The 15,540-nt window shown below is 39.6% G+C and overlaps 1 protein-coding gene across 1 annotated transcript in view; it reads right to left on the bottom strand.

Annotated features, from left to right (window-relative positions):
• The window catches only part of LOC138039074 (probable E3 ubiquitin-protein ligase HERC1), a 47,635-nt gene extending 32,422 nt beyond the window's left edge, over window positions 1-15,213 (bottom strand). The window contains exons 1-14 of the mRNA XM_068885242.1: window positions 14,895-15,213; window positions 14,447-14,655; window positions 12,935-13,671; window positions 10,913-11,445; window positions 10,334-10,424; window positions 9,362-9,492; window positions 8,434-8,711; window positions 6,513-6,583; window positions 5,466-6,077; window positions 4,733-4,870; window positions 4,276-4,467; window positions 3,368-3,417; window positions 3,146-3,192; window positions 2,137-2,296 (exon numbers count right to left, since the gene is read on the bottom strand). Of these exons, the coding sequence (XP_068741343.1) occupies window positions 2,137-2,296; window positions 3,146-3,192; window positions 3,368-3,417; window positions 4,276-4,467; window positions 4,733-4,870; window positions 5,466-6,077; window positions 6,513-6,583; window positions 8,434-8,711; window positions 9,362-9,492; window positions 10,334-10,424; window positions 10,913-11,445; window positions 12,935-13,671; window positions 14,447-14,562 (3,156 nt within the window). The 5' untranslated portion in view covers window positions 14,563-14,655; window positions 14,895-15,213. The remainder of the gene's footprint in view (window positions 1-2,136; window positions 2,297-3,145; window positions 3,193-3,367; window positions 3,418-4,275; window positions 4,468-4,732; window positions 4,871-5,465; window positions 6,078-6,512; window positions 6,584-8,433; window positions 8,712-9,361; window positions 9,493-10,333; window positions 10,425-10,912; window positions 11,446-12,934; window positions 13,672-14,446; window positions 14,656-14,894) is intronic.
• Window positions 15,214-15,540: the final 327 nt, after the last annotated feature.

The following is a 15,540-nucleotide window of genomic DNA, read 5'->3' on the forward strand; positions in this document are numbered from 1 at the left end:
AAATGTTTCGTGCAACTTGCGCCGCCTCGATGTCGCCAAAACATTGGGAGACAAGTTCACAGTGTAACATAGCATTAAGAACTTTTACTACTATTGTTATTGCGCATACGTTCTGCCCATCTCACGATACGCAGATTTCCCATGGGTGGGGCTAACTAATACAGGGATATTTTTGCGCAGTTTAAAACTATGCGAAGAAAGCAGAACTTAGCAAGTGCTCTTGGTAAACAAAAAGAAAATTGGGGGTAACCACGCATTTTTCAGAGATAATTAAGCTTCCAGTTGGAAAAGAACGCTATACATTGCTTTGTATTTGTATGAAAGCTTTTTACAAATATTGTTGATTAATTATCTTCGAAAAATGCGTGGTTATCCCCAATTTTCTTTTTGATTTCAATGACACTTGTTAAGATCTGCATTTCCCGCATATTCAGTAAACTGTACAAAAATACTCTTGAATTAGTAGGCACCGTCCTTAACTAGTAGACGAGCTCCGCGCGCGCGGAGCACCATAGTTAAGAAAATATGGCAACCAATCAATGCGAGAAATTTTGGTTTTAGCTATGACGTCATAATTCGTCCTTCCACCCCTCCACGTATGCCAATGTGACCAGTATCACGTGACAATATCGCGGGGCTCAGGTTAAGAGTACTTGTGCCCAACAACATGGTGATATTGTGCAAATATCAATATGCAGCTTGATAGTGAGGCGGAGAGGACAAAAACAATAGAAGCAAGTGGCAATGAATGTGAAAGATATATCCACTTTCCTTTGTCTTTGTCCTCTAAACCTCTCTTTCAAACTGAATTTTAATATAACAAAAGTGGCCTATTGACATCTGCCAAAACAAGGTATCTGCTGGCCAGTATCATGCTACGGTATCGCGGGCTCAAGTTTAGAGTTCATCGAGGTCAGTTGTTTTTTTCAGTTGACCGCTGACCAGGTACTAGTTTTTTTATTGGACCGCAGGCTAAAGCCAGGTTAAGTTCTTGTAATAGGCCTTTTACAACAGTAGCCTATTTTCGCGATTTCGAGTTGCTGTTTGCCTCAGTTTCAAAGCGAGTTCTGGTGCCCAAACGTTCAAATGGAAATGGTGATGTATTCTCATGCAAATCAAATTCATTATTATTTGAATGGTTTAGCACTAGTCAACACTCGTTTTGAACCAGAGCGAAACAGCAACTCGGAAATGGCCCGTCACGTTGCGAAGTAACAAACTTTTTGAAATACATTTGATTACAAAAATCAGCGATATTACACGGCGTTTCGAAGTCATCTTTGAGGAAACGAGGAGCGAAATCAAAATTAGAGCAGATTCTGATGATCATACAGCGCATCTTAATTCCTCCATTCGCGCATAACCACATAGCCTTGCGGTATCAATACAGCTAGACCGACGTTTGATATTTTGCTTTAACGACCGAACGGTCGAGGTTATTAAGTTGTTTATTATATGGCTAACAGAGCAGTTCTAAAGAAGAGAAAATTAATTTGCATAACCTATAATCGGGCTGTGGGCATTACGAGAAAATAATGCCCTCGCGCTTAGCTGCTCGAGCTCTTAGCCAATGAGAGCGCCCGTTATATCGGGCATAAACACAAATATGGGTTATTGACCAAGCGTGAGGTCAAGATGGCTGGATATTGGCCAAGTTATTTTTTTGGGTGATGTAGCAGCTCTCGAAACGTATAACCGTTTGGTTCGCTATCCTAGCCAAAAACAAAAGACTAAACAACTGAAACAATACAATACAAGCTGCTTACAATACCAAACAATAGCATGCAGGTTACGAGAGCTGCTACACTACTGCACGAGGCCACTATCCAGCCATCTTGACCGAATAAGCTTGGTCAATAGAGGATTTATTATATGGGATAAAACACTCAAGAAATTATCTTTAATCTTGCGGGACCAAGCGAGAAATCCCTGGTAGCCAATCACAACGCGGGATTTGGCTCAACTTGCCCGCTCACGGAGGTAGTTGCATAATAATAAATATTGTTGTATTTTGTCATTGGCATAGTCCGCAATCTTCGAGAAAGAGCATCCAGGGTTCGGAGGCAAAGTAAGAAAAAGAAGATAACTTTTCGTAAGGACAGTTTATACAGATCCAATAAGCTATCATTGCCTTACATTAAAACAAACGTGGTGAATTTCCTCTCTGGTAGAAGCCTCAGTGACACCTTTCTTTTCAGCTCCTTCATGGTGTGATAACAAGAAAGCACAAGTCTGCTGCAAAATGTTGTGCGTCTTTGAAGACATGTTCCACACATGGACAACATCATCCATACCACTATTGAATTAAAATCAAACCCAGAAATCAGATCATTGCAATTAAACACGAAGACGCATAATAAAAAGGGTCGCTTTTGTTTGAATTCGTTCAAGCACGACTGATTACTTTTCCAAGATGGTGACCAACAAACAGCAACACAGAGAAAGAAGCACCAAAAGGATATTTGTAGTGCGAGAAAAAGGGGCTGGGAATTAAAAAAAAAAAAAAAAAAAAAAGAGCGACAAATAACATTTTATGACATATTACGGACACAATGCCATAAGGGGCTTTTTATTGCACAAATTATCACAGAGCTCGGTTGCGTCGACGGTTGATTGATAAATATTTGCATGTGCCTAAGGTACCACGTCTTTTATAGTGCGTCTTCGGTGTTTAACACCATTAAATTACCTTCTCTGAAAATTCGCGGCTGATCTTTCTCGTTGCAGTAAATAATAACCTTTTACATAGAAAAGCGTAGACGTCACGCTGCCACCTATTGCAATCGCTATCTTGAGAAAGACAAAGTGATGTTGTCGCACTAAGGTGCAGTATTACGGTTTATCAAAATATCTTGATAGGACATCATTACTTTGAGAATTGCTATTTTGATATTTTATTGATATTTTGGTGATAGCAGAATGATAATATCGAGAAATCATTTTCATCATAACGTGCATGTCAAATATCAAACTATCATGATCGTACGAGATTATCATCATAGATGCTCAATAATTTCCCCTTGCAAATTCTGTAATTGTCACTATCATAATCATTAACTTGAAAAAGTGGTAAATTGAGATATTAAACCGCAATCCACTGTATATACCAACCGCTTCACACCCGTCAAGTAAAATATGAGATTACCTTGAAGCCAAAAATTGTTTGCTCGAGTTCCACACACAAGAAGTTACCTATAAGCAAAGAAACCGAAACAATTTGTGAAATCATACATGAGCTAAGAGACACAACCTCCTAGCACAAAAGCATAGCGTTTGTTTGGATAGCTTCATACAGTTCCACACAGAGACAATTTCCAACAGCCTAAAAATAGCACATAACAGAATGAGAACAACATGAGTATCAGACCTGGTTCTTGTGTGCCTTGAATCGATTCACAGGACAACAAGGTATGTCCCCTGTAGATGAAAAAGTTCTGTTGTTCACATGCTCCATATAAATACTACCAAATACTTTGAACGGAGCAAATATTTTTAACGTCAGCCCATCTTCAAATTAATATTTTTATTGCATGAGCTCCCCCGTTCCTCAGCATAACTACAATAAAACTGTCTTTCTGGATCCTGCAAAAGGGTGTTTGAATTTGCCGTTTCTAGTTGTACAAATGAACAATTGAAATATTCTCGAGAGCGTGACAGGGTAGTGGCGTTTTTGATTTTCTTATTCCTTACTTTTTCATTTTGTCTAATTACTAGTTTTAGCGAAGAACCGCGGTTAAGAAAATATGGTAACCCACCGATGCAAGAAATTTTGGTTTTGATTATAACGCCATGGTGCAACCGTCGTCCAAACATTAAATTTTTCATGTTTTTATTGGCGGGAAATTGCATGGCCAGCGTACTGCATTGGACACAGTGTTTTAGTAAAAGAAAAAAATATTTTGAAGACAACAACAACAACAAAAAAAAAACAAAAGTATTTTTGTCATGTGTCGTACAACGAGGAAAGAGAAAAAAAAGTCTGGGTTTTAATTTTCAGGCCCGCTTGCAACTGCGATGGGCCTTTGCCGCTCACCCGGCGTCCATGCCGGTCAAAGACAATTGAGTTCGTACCCTGCAAGCCTCTAGTTGATGTGCTTGGAAGCGAGTACAGAGGGTGCAAAACAAAATTTTTCAGTCCGTCGGTACTCAACATTGGCGCCATGTGAAAAAGAGCCTTGAGTATTTATTGGGTGTCACCACTGGCTATACTAAAAGAACACTGTTTTAGATACAGAAGTCAAATGGGCTTAAACAATTTACATGAATGTAATATACCTAGAAGGTCTGCAGCGATGCGTGCATCCGGCAATCGATCTCTTGCTTTCACCTTTGCTTTACTAGCAAGTGTTTTTACAAGTTCAATAACCGACCATTCTCTGTGACTAGCAGGAAGCCATGTACTGAGACAACAGGCTGACAAGGCATTGACCAGTGATAATGAACCTGAAGCACCAGACAAGCAGTTACCTTAGGAAAAAAAAAGAGGAATAGGAGTTAGTTTGGCCTTAAATAAGCGAAGAGTATGCCTTTGCACATTTGCCATTTGATAGTCACCACATGTTTCCATTGGGAAAGAGAAGGATCAAGTTAATGCTGTGGCAGGCTCTACAACAAACTGAAATGAATTTTCAGGAATTTGACGTTCATATGGTTTTTGCTCAAGGCCTGTTGGTCAGGCGACAATTAAACAACAATAAACATGGTAACACAGTACGGATAAGAAAGAACATACCTCCCTTTTCTGCGAGTAAATTCACCAATGTTTGTGTCACAGTAAAACTTGGCAGGCACAGTGCATTGTGATCCGACGTAGAAGGAGTTACATCACTCTTGTCTCTTGGGCTCATCTGACCCTGATTCCTAAGTAAGCCTGAATCAGATCGTAGGGTTTAAGTGGATTCGTTGCATGAATGTGATAAATTAACGATTTCACTCGCAAGGATTCTTAGCAGTAATTGAAGATCTTCCTAGACTTTTGCGATTTTGGAAAACAAAGACCCAGTGCTGTAGGCTTAACTCGAAAGAAAGACGTTATCAGCAGATGCAAATTATTGCAAAGTAGTAAGCTGACACTTACATTACGGAGACAGTAATGATTGCTACGATTTGTGTTAATGCACACTGCTTTAAGTCCGCATCTGTGTGCCGTAAATCAAAGTCCATAGGATTGTAGCGATTCTCTAAGTTGAAGCACGATATTCTTAATTCTAAAAGTTTTCACCTCCTCCCAATACATCACTTTGCAATTATTGTACCTTAAACTAAATCAGTGGCATAGTTCTGATTCTCTAGTTATCTGTCTGGAAAATAAAATTGGCCACGAAAGTTTCAAAGTTTACATATTTTCCAAATGCAGGAATGATTTTGTGATGACTGTGCGCTTTCAGCTTTTCGCTGAGTGAAATTTCTGAAAGCTAGATACAAGAACCAAATAATTAATTGAGGGCATTACGATATGAACGTACCTGTGGCAGATGCCATCAAATCACTGACACAAAGTTGCAACAAGAGCTGAGCTGAGGACGGTTGACTGTTGATCAGTGACGTCACTGCCTGACCCAAGACATTGAGCATCGACGAACTGCTACTGATTGCCAATCCATTTGACATAGTCGATTTATGAACAAAAGCTCGTCCGGACGCCACAAGCCGCATCAAGTTAACCAAAAGCTTTACATCTCCAAGGCCCATAACCTCAAGACCACGAGTAATCGCATCTGATGAAAGACCTTTGCAAAGTACAGATAACACCTTCAATACAATTTCTCGCGATAGGTGGATTTGTGTGGCAATGGCAGTTCTTTGCAGTGCTAGCATTCTGTCATGGGCAGAAGTGATCACGGATGCTTGTTCTCCTAACGTTTTCCTTGCTCTCTCAGATGAACAAGGATCCACAGATGTTGTGATGGTGGGGTTGGTAGTATTCGTATTAATGGCGCGTCTGCCTAAAGGGTCATTCACAGCAAATAGGACTGGGTTGGGCACAGGTTTACATTCAGTTAATCCAAGGCAAGCTACTTCATCTGCTGGAATTTCTTGGCTGCTTGACTGTTTGCATTCTTCAAGACTAGTATCATCTAAATTAAAAACAATATCACACGAAGAGGAAAAGCAAAGTTAGAAAATATTTCAAAATCATTTCTTATAAAACAGTAAGGCAAAGGAAATGAACTTGATTTAAGTGTCTAGTCGTTCTAGCGCTCCAGCACTAATCGGGGACACTGTAAACTGAAATTAACAATTAACACAAATCAAGTCAAATGATGGTCTTTGAGGAGAGGGGAAAACCGGAGTACCCAGAGAAAAAAACCTCTCGGTGCAGAGTAGAGAACCAACAAATTCAGCCCACATATGACACCGAGTCTGGGTATCGAACCCAGGCCACATTGGTGGGAGGCGAGTGCTCTCACAACTGCGCCACCCCTGCATCTATCGATACGGAAACTGAAGTCTTCAAAAGATGGGCACAATGACTTACTAGCTTACAATAAATCAAGTCCTGTAAATAATACCTTGCATGATTGTGTCACATGGCCCTAAAAGGTCTGGTGCCTCTAGCAATACTCGAGCATCATTCACTGGTCTGAAATGAATGCAAAATTTGAGCTTCTTATGTTCATGTCAAAAACGAAAATTGCAGGAAATACAAGTGTCTAACTGATTATATCAAGGGGTCCCCCTGATAAGTACTCAATTTGTTGTTCTATCTATGGTGATGGTTCATTCACAGAAATGTGCATTTTTTAAAGGCAAATTAAAAAAAAACTCATTCATAATTCATGAGCCTAACAGCCAATCAAAACACCGATAAAACGTCACGTGTATGAGCTTTATATCCTGATAAAACACGCCTCATTAGTATTTTTTATACTGAATAAGACATAGCTTGTGTTTCTTGTATGCCAATATTCACCTCTCACAATTTGAACCATGGTTTTGAGTCCAGAGCGACATACTCTTTGTGGAATGTTTTTCAACTCGCAGCACGTGTTTTATCGGGTCTAAAAACACTCGGCTACGCCTCGTGTTTTTAAACCCCGATAAAACACTGCTGCTCGTTTTTTAAACATTACTTAATGGACCAGTATGGGAGTTCCTTGAATATCCACAGCCATAAAGGAATATGTAGGTATGCCATAATATGTAGGTAAGCCATAACTTTCTTATGTAATCTTTATTCTACAAGGCTAAAAATTCTATAAAAAGTAAAAGGAAAACCGTACGTTTTCCGCGTCAAACCATCTTCAGGGTAGTTTGAACGTCCGCGTGATTGTGTATTTATGTCTATCGGGAAGAGTTTCACTATGTAGCAATGAATTTGTCTAGAGCAGGTTTCCATTGTTGGATCATTATGAACATCATCTTTATTCTTTTGGTCTTGAAGTTTTGTCTTGTGATGTGGTTTTGTCATTATGTGATGAGGTTGTGTCACGAGGTTTACTGGTTACGTGCTGTGTTTCCATCATGATGTGTTGAGGTCTTCTTTCGACGTGCTGAGTTTACATTTTATGCGGTGAGATTAATTAATGATTAATGACTGCCCTTCCCTCAGAAAGCAAGCAATAGTGTTTACTGATCCATTTTATAGTGATGACCTTGTGAAAACAGTTGACACAAGCAGTCTTGACTGTCTATTTTTAACCCTTAGCCCCGGTTCAAACGTCGCATTTCACATGTGCTGAATATAACTCCTATTTTAGTCGACTAAAACAATTAAATGCGGCATTTAATTCAAACGTCGAATTTAACTCTGTTCGCCTTCAATATTCACAGTCTCCACTCGGACAGGCTGTATCCAAAATGGCAGACAACAGCATGTTTGGTGAAGGTGACGAAAACTCTTTTCGTTTCATTCAGCGTATGTTTAGTAACACCAGAAGACGTAGGTTGATGATGCAATCAACGGTGCAATCAACGGTCAACTCGACTCGCGCCTTTTCATCGTTTCATTGAAGCACGTTTCACCATATGCCACAGATTTTCCCTCTTTCCACCCAGGAGTGTCCTCTTCAGTTTCAAACACCGAGCACCTCATACAATAATAATTGCTGCACGTCAAACAAGTATACTTTGTTTTTTTTGAAAAGCACGAACTGCACATTCCTGCGCCTCCCGCCATTTTTAAAATTGCTGTTTAGACTCTTCTGCGCATGGCATTTACGGATTATAGTTGCTACATGAATCATAATAATTTATGCATTATATTCGGCACATGTGAAATGCGACGTCTGAATCAAACGTCGAACTTTAGTCGAATATTCGACTGTTTCAGTCGCAGATTCGACTGAAGTCGAATTTAACTCTAAACTGTCGAATTAAATTGATTCAAACGTCGCATTTCACATGCAGTTAACTCTCGAGGTATATTCGGCACATGTGAAATGCGACTTTGAACCGGGTCTTAACCTAAGCAATTACTGTGTATTAACTTACAAATTTGTTCCTTTTAAAGCTGCCAATGTCCTTGCCTCTTCAGCTTTTGCAGCATGTCGATTGTGACAATCAGGACACAAGAGGTAATACGGGTATCCAGTCCCACAAGTCCCACCAAACCAACCATCAGTGTAAACACCATCACTACGGTAACCATGGCGACTACAGTTGCCACCACAACCAGGATGACTGTTTCGCATGTGACGACTCAAATTCTGAACATCGGTTTGACATATATCACATCTTGCTGTTGATACCCGAGATGAATGGCTAGCCAGCTGGAAATTCAAGAATATTTAACAAGAACCTATGTCATTTTTGAGTGATGGTCTAAATCTGTGCTGCTTTCTGTTAAAATTTTTGCAGAAATTAACAAATCGAAATCGATACTTTTATAACGGGATTTGAAACAAAACGTCAAATGCTACAACAAATACGGGACAACCTGCTGACTGCTAGTCCATATAAAACCAAACAGAAGGAAAAAGCCGCATCATTTGGGTAATTATTTAGCTTTGAAGTTTGTACAGAACCAACAAATGTGCTCAATTAGTGCTTCTTGCTTTTATTGCGTTGCCACGTTTCGCTAATAGTCTCACACACCTCAGAGTAAACTTGCAGGAAGTTATTTTAAGTCAAATTCATTAGGAACAAAATAGAGAACGTTTTCATGGGCTGCATAGCTAACACTTTGAAAGGTAATACGAATATCTTACTAAAATTATCATGAATATTTAATTCACCCACACAACAACAACCATAACTATTTGAAAACAACAACCTGCCTCCAAGGCGAGGCTACAATGTTACCATAATCTGGAGTAGATGCAACAGAGAAGTCAAATACCAAGGTAATTGTCTGTTAACAATGATTTCTTGTGCTTTGAATTATTTACCCATGACATTTAATTAGCTACCGAATACTGACCTCTGGAAAAAACAATCCAAGAAGTTCTGAATCAGCTCCTGGTTCAAAATCGCTGTCGTCAAGATCAATATCAACCACTTCAACATCACTCTCTCCTGTTGCTCTTGCTGAGCGAGATGGTCCATTTCCATCTGAAATAAGAAACAAAAAGAGCTTTTAGCCGAACGATTCTGAGCTGTTTCGAAGTGCACCTGTTTGCTAACTTATAGTGAGAGCAGGGTGACGGTAATGAGTCCGATGCCATCGACTTGTCAGCCATGGCGTTGACCAACATTTCACCGACATGTCCGCCAACATATTGGCCGACACCATTGCCATTACCAATTCGAGAATTCGAGAATTCGGTCAACGGACGATGTCCGAACTGATTTTGGAGTTGACCGGTCAACCGTTCGTCTTGCCGGTCATGTTGACCGGTCACATTTGATCGTTTTGAAAATGAAATAAATTAAAATTTCCAAACTGTTCAGTTGTTTCAGTTGTAGCAAGTCGCTGTGTATTGTCATTTGCAGAACTTTGATCTGAAATCCTGGGTGAAATGCAACAAGAACCGTTGTTGACAATGAGTGCTTTAAATTGCTATAAGCTCTAAGCAACAACTTTTTTGGAAATATATAACGCCAGTTTTGGTTCATGAGCCCCTGTTTTAAGAGTTATTTATTTTTATTATATAATTTGACAGGCCAGAAACGGTACGTGACGGAGCTAAAATGAATTTGGCCGGTCATCGTGTCCGGAGACTCTCCGGAAATTATTTCGAGCCCTGAATACGTCATAAAAAAGACGGGAGAGAAATGAGAAAGCATTACGAGATTAAGAAGAAAAAGGAAAAGACAGTAAAACAGGGCAAGAGAGCAAAGAAACTAAAATGGAAAGCAGGGGGAGAAAAAAAACCGAAAGGACACAAAACAGAGCAGAACTGAAGAAAATAGGGAAGAGGAGAACCCTTATTTCCATACTAATAATTATTACCAGTGCCCATATGATGGACAGATGTTACTGCATGTGGTACTACAGGTTCAAAATTATGTGATTCTCTTTCCTCGCAGCTTTCTTCATCATCCTGAAATTAAGGAAACAAACACCTCCTTACTCATTGCTTCTCAAGGCAGCGATTCCCAATACCTAAGCAGTTATCGGGATGTACTGACACTATTTTTTGTTGCAAAAACAAATCTTCCCACATGTAAACGTAAATAGTCAATGGCCTCGATTTTCCGCCTTTTGCTTAAGCTGCACAAGGTATGTTAAAACGTTCAAGTCCACCCACACTCAAATACTTCCCGTTGATAAAATGAATCTTCCACCGTCTAAGCAAATGCGATCTCTTGCAATTTAATGGTAATTTATTAACTTATATTGCACAGCTTCCATGACGAAATGATCAACTGCGCAGTACTAAAATGGAACAAAAATTTAGAATTTACAATAACTGTTAAAAAAAAAAAAAACAACCAGTAAGCATCAAACCAATACATTATTCGCATTGACTTTCACCTTACAAGTAAATTTATTTGCTTTTAGTGCAGTTAAAAAACGTTTTATACAAACCCCATCATCAGATACAGGATGCTCTAGTAACCAAGTTACCAAAATGTTAATGCGACGAGCACTGGCAGTCTCTCTAGATCCTGTAGCCATCATGGCTTGAATAACGTGGCGCCTTGAGAAGCCCATCTCTAAAAGAGGTTGGGCATAGCTGGGTAAAGATGACAGAGCAGCTATTTCCCGAAGAGCCCTTGGAAGTGTTACAGGGGGTGATGCTGGGCGAGGGGAATCAATTACTGATGGTTCAGCTGCTGAAGTACTTGCTTCATGAACTGATGTTGGTGTGGACAGTTGTGAAGAAAGCTCCTCCATAAGAGTTTGACTGAACCTCCTTTCTGGAGGATGCTCTTGATCAGGAGCAGGAGCCACATCATCACACTCACTGGTTTGCGTTGGTGGGGGACCCATGGAGGCGGAAGAACTGGACCGACTGCTGTTTGGTGAGTCATTTTCTAAGGGGGTGTAGGTAGGAGAAGGCGGAGTTTTCTCGTCACTTGGAGAGTCTTTACCTCCAGTAGGACTTACAACTCCTACAACTGAAACCAAATTTGTTCAAATATATGACAAAGGATATCACTTTTTATCTCATTGAAGTCCATTTTGTAAATATGGGGAAAATCCAGACATTACTCCACTGAATAACAAACTGTGAAGGGATCAGGAAACAATAGACCTAATCGGCTAACTCAATGTTGTACCCAATTCAATCCCTTTGGAAATAAAACGTTTTGTTCCACGTATTTCCATATCATTTAAATATGAATTCTATATTATCATGCAAATACAGTACACAAATAATCTTAATCCCGGGAGATTTGAATTGGGTACAACATTGAGTTAGCCGATTAGGTCCATATTGGCAAAGATTTCAGAATTCTTGACACAACTCTACCCTACAATTATAAAATCTCTGAACACTCCACTTAAAAAGCATGGCACACTTGCACACAAAGTGTTAGTTCCCAATACTTGGAAGCTATAATGTGTTGTAGAACATTAAGGTGATGTATAGACAATGTTACAACACTAGTACAAATAGACTTGTGACCCTCAGAATTCAGACCAGGTAGCCGTTTATCGAAAGTTCCGAAAACTTTTCAGGCCCGAAAAGCCACTTCCACTGATTTCACTTGTTTTGATAAGCTGGTCTTTGAACATGTTTTCGAGGTGACAAAAAGCAAAGCAATTATGAGGTTAGATGGCTACAAATCTCTCCATTTATTAAAAAAAAAGAGGGAATGGTAATGCCCGAAGGAGGACTCGAAACGTTCTGGGACTTTCCAGCAACGGGCCCCAGACCACAACACTGGGAAATCCATGTTCTGCTCTTTCCGAATAGTGTTGGGGACTTTCAATGTCTTATGAATAAGGGTTGTGCAACAGAGGGTTGTCCAGTACACCGACATAATGAAATTCATTGCACTTCACAATAGACATCACAAAGTGTCCCCCAACCTTAATCCTTAAAAAATATTTTGCGAGACATAAAGAGCGGGACACTTTGTGATGTCTATTGTGACGTACCAGGAATCTCATTACAATCTCATTATGTCGGTGTATCGGACATGTATGGTGCAACAGGGCCTACAGTTAAAAGGCCTTATCCAAGAAGACTTGAAAGTCCAACCATTTGCAGACCACTTTCTCCTCAGTTATCTAAAGACCCTGAGTGTTGGTCTGGTCAGAGTTGAACTCAAGACTTCCAGTAGTCCAGTAGTCTGATTCCCATACAACTGAGCCAATGGGTCCGCCGTCATTCATAATTGATCCATACATTATTAAGGTAACAATTTCATAATGACCATTCTGAAATTTGGATGATGCATATGAATTTCCTCAGTTTGCCTTTTCGCACCTTCCAGTGTAATCCAATGGCTTGCCTATGGCTTATGATTGGAAATACATTTACAAATCTCTGGTTCTTATTTCATACATCTGCTAAGATGTGTCTCCTGGCCACTATACAAGTAGAATGAAATAGTACAACCATTACGATCAGGACATTGATTAGCCAAACAAACATACCTTCTGACAAACCCTTGATGCTTGCTGTGGATTGTTTGCTAGAATTCAGGGAGGGAAGCTGTTGCATAAGAACACTTTGTGCTCTTTCCAAGTCCATTAAAGTAACCACTCTCCCAAACGGAGACAGTAGTATTGTGTGAGACACCATACTTCTCAGTAATGTCTTCAAACAATGTAATCTTTGCTGAAAGAAATCTTTATCAGCGAGATAGTTTTCAGTGTGCAGATCTGCAGTTAAAGTCTCTAGCATTGCGTTTGACCCAAGAAGAACAGAAAGCGATTTTAAGGCAGACACTTTTAATACTGGGCCAATGAAACATGCGGTACCTGGCTCATTCGTTATCATTGATGTCCCTGAATGGTGGGAAACTACATGCTGAAAAGAATCGTTGCTTCCTTCTCTCTCGGGGACAATGGAACCTTCAAATGACCTTGAGCATCCAGTCTCTTTCTTGTCATCATTTCCTGTCTCAGTTGCTTGGTCTTTGCTTTGCCCAAGCGTTTTCTCATCAGGAGGAATGAAACCCTTCTCTTCTACACTTGAGTCTTTAAATGAGGAGTCAATGTGAGAAAACAAGCTTTCAGTTGAGACATCGCTGAATGTTTTCTCTGAATCGTCTTGCTTTAAGCCACTTAATACCAATAAATCAAGAAGCAAACCAAATGGAAGGTTGTCAACCAGACTTGCATCAAACTTTGCAGGTTCTAAAGGCTCTAAACTTGAATATAATGTGTCACTGGAAAAAAAAAACAAAAGATCTTTGAAACAACCAGAGGCACGTACTCATGTTAGAAAAAGGGTACAAGTTTGTGCATTTAAAGATTTCATCGACAGATACGTTATGCAACATGATTTGAGACTTCCCATATGAAGATGTGAGGATGAACATCTATCTGGACCCACGACATGTCAAACAAAACAATGCTCACCACCCTGTTGTGAATTGGAGGCAAAAAGCTCCAAATCATTGAATTTGACAACACCACCACCAAAACGTTTATTTGTACCACACGCAAATAAAAATACATGAAATTTAAGTAATAGACTTAAGAAAGGTGCAATGCCCCCTCGAAAATAACTAAGAAGCTAGCTAAGAACGTAGAAAAAAAAGAACGTAGCTAGGAGGTAGAATGAAGAATTTTATGTATAAAGGAAAACTTTGTTCAGGGAGGCACAAATCTAGGAGACAGGCAAGCACAAGGTAACTAACTGATGTTATCTGTTCAATGAGTATTTGGGAGATAAGGTATCTGTTTTTGGAATCAGCGGAAAAAAAACCAGACATAATCAGTGGAAATGATCAAAGAACGATAATCTGTAATCTCTTTTATGTCCACACACTGGACCATCATACCAAAGCAGTTAAACAGCAGCTTATCTCCAATTTGTCAACAGGGCCACATAATGGTTTTCTGCATATATCACAGTGCTTATTTCCCTTTAAGTGGGATCTGATTTTAGCAAAACTTCCATCTTTTGATATTATTAAAGCATTACAGGAAAAGAAATACCTATACAAATTCTCTCCATCATCCCACTGTACTTTGATGCTTTTGTTCCCATGTTTACTGACACCCAACACTGTGCCATGCCTGGATGACAGCTTGTCCACACATCGCCCACCCATGCGCAGTCCAGAATCGATTCCACCAATCAATGCCAATGCAGGCCACACATGATATGAAAATGTGCTGTTGTGAATTGTCAGGTCATTAGATTCCTACAAAAAATAAAACAACTCAAAGAGTTTAGTACAATGAAAGATAACCAATAAGGCAATAAAAAAGGTGCTATTTTCAGACGTAAACCAGTTCGAGAAAAAACACTCAAGCAATTAGTAAAGAAGATCTTTCTCTACAGAGCACACTTTCAGAACTAAAAAACCAGTTGGACAAAACCGCACAGATTTCCAACACAGTGATTACTAATAGCAATCACCATCGTCTTGCATTCCCTTACCTGTACTTTAGCATCATTGCTTTCTGCAGAAACTAATTGCTGGTTTCCTTCTTTCCTTTCATGTTCCTGTTTACATCTGAACTGTGGCAAATTCTTGATGTCTTGAAGACTTGCTATGATTGCACTGGCAATTTGTTTTCTCCAGGCAGGGTACACCGACAGTGTGTGCACCAAGGACAAAGTAGACTCTGCCAACACTGTTCGTATGGGGGCACACACTGGATCTCCTGGAAGAAGATCTTTTGGAGCTCCTTTCACATACACATCTTTAATAGTTACCTAAAATAGTTAAGAAAATTTGGTATTGCTTCAAAAAATCTTGGGGTTTACACTGTAAAATGTACAATATTGTTTCAAGAAGCAACTTTGATCATGACTGATGAACTGCTTTTTATTATTCATAATTAATGGTGATTGAACTATTATTACGTCTTCTAAAATGTAGTCTAAACTACATAATAAATGCTCCTGTCCCTGATATCAATATTGCTATTAGCGAAGCACCATAGTTAAGAAAATATGGTAACCCATCGATGCGAGAAAATTTGGTTTTGGTAACCGTACCACCGTACGTCCGTCCACCCCTCCATGTATGCCAATGTGACCAGTATCACGTGACCATAACACGGGCTCAGGCTTAGAGCTC

Source organism: Montipora capricornis, chromosome 2, assembly GCF_036669925.1.
Source record: "Montipora capricornis isolate CH-2021 chromosome 2, ASM3666992v2, whole genome shotgun sequence".
NCBI lineage: Eukaryota > Metazoa > Cnidaria > Anthozoa > Scleractinia > Acroporidae > Montipora > Montipora capricornis.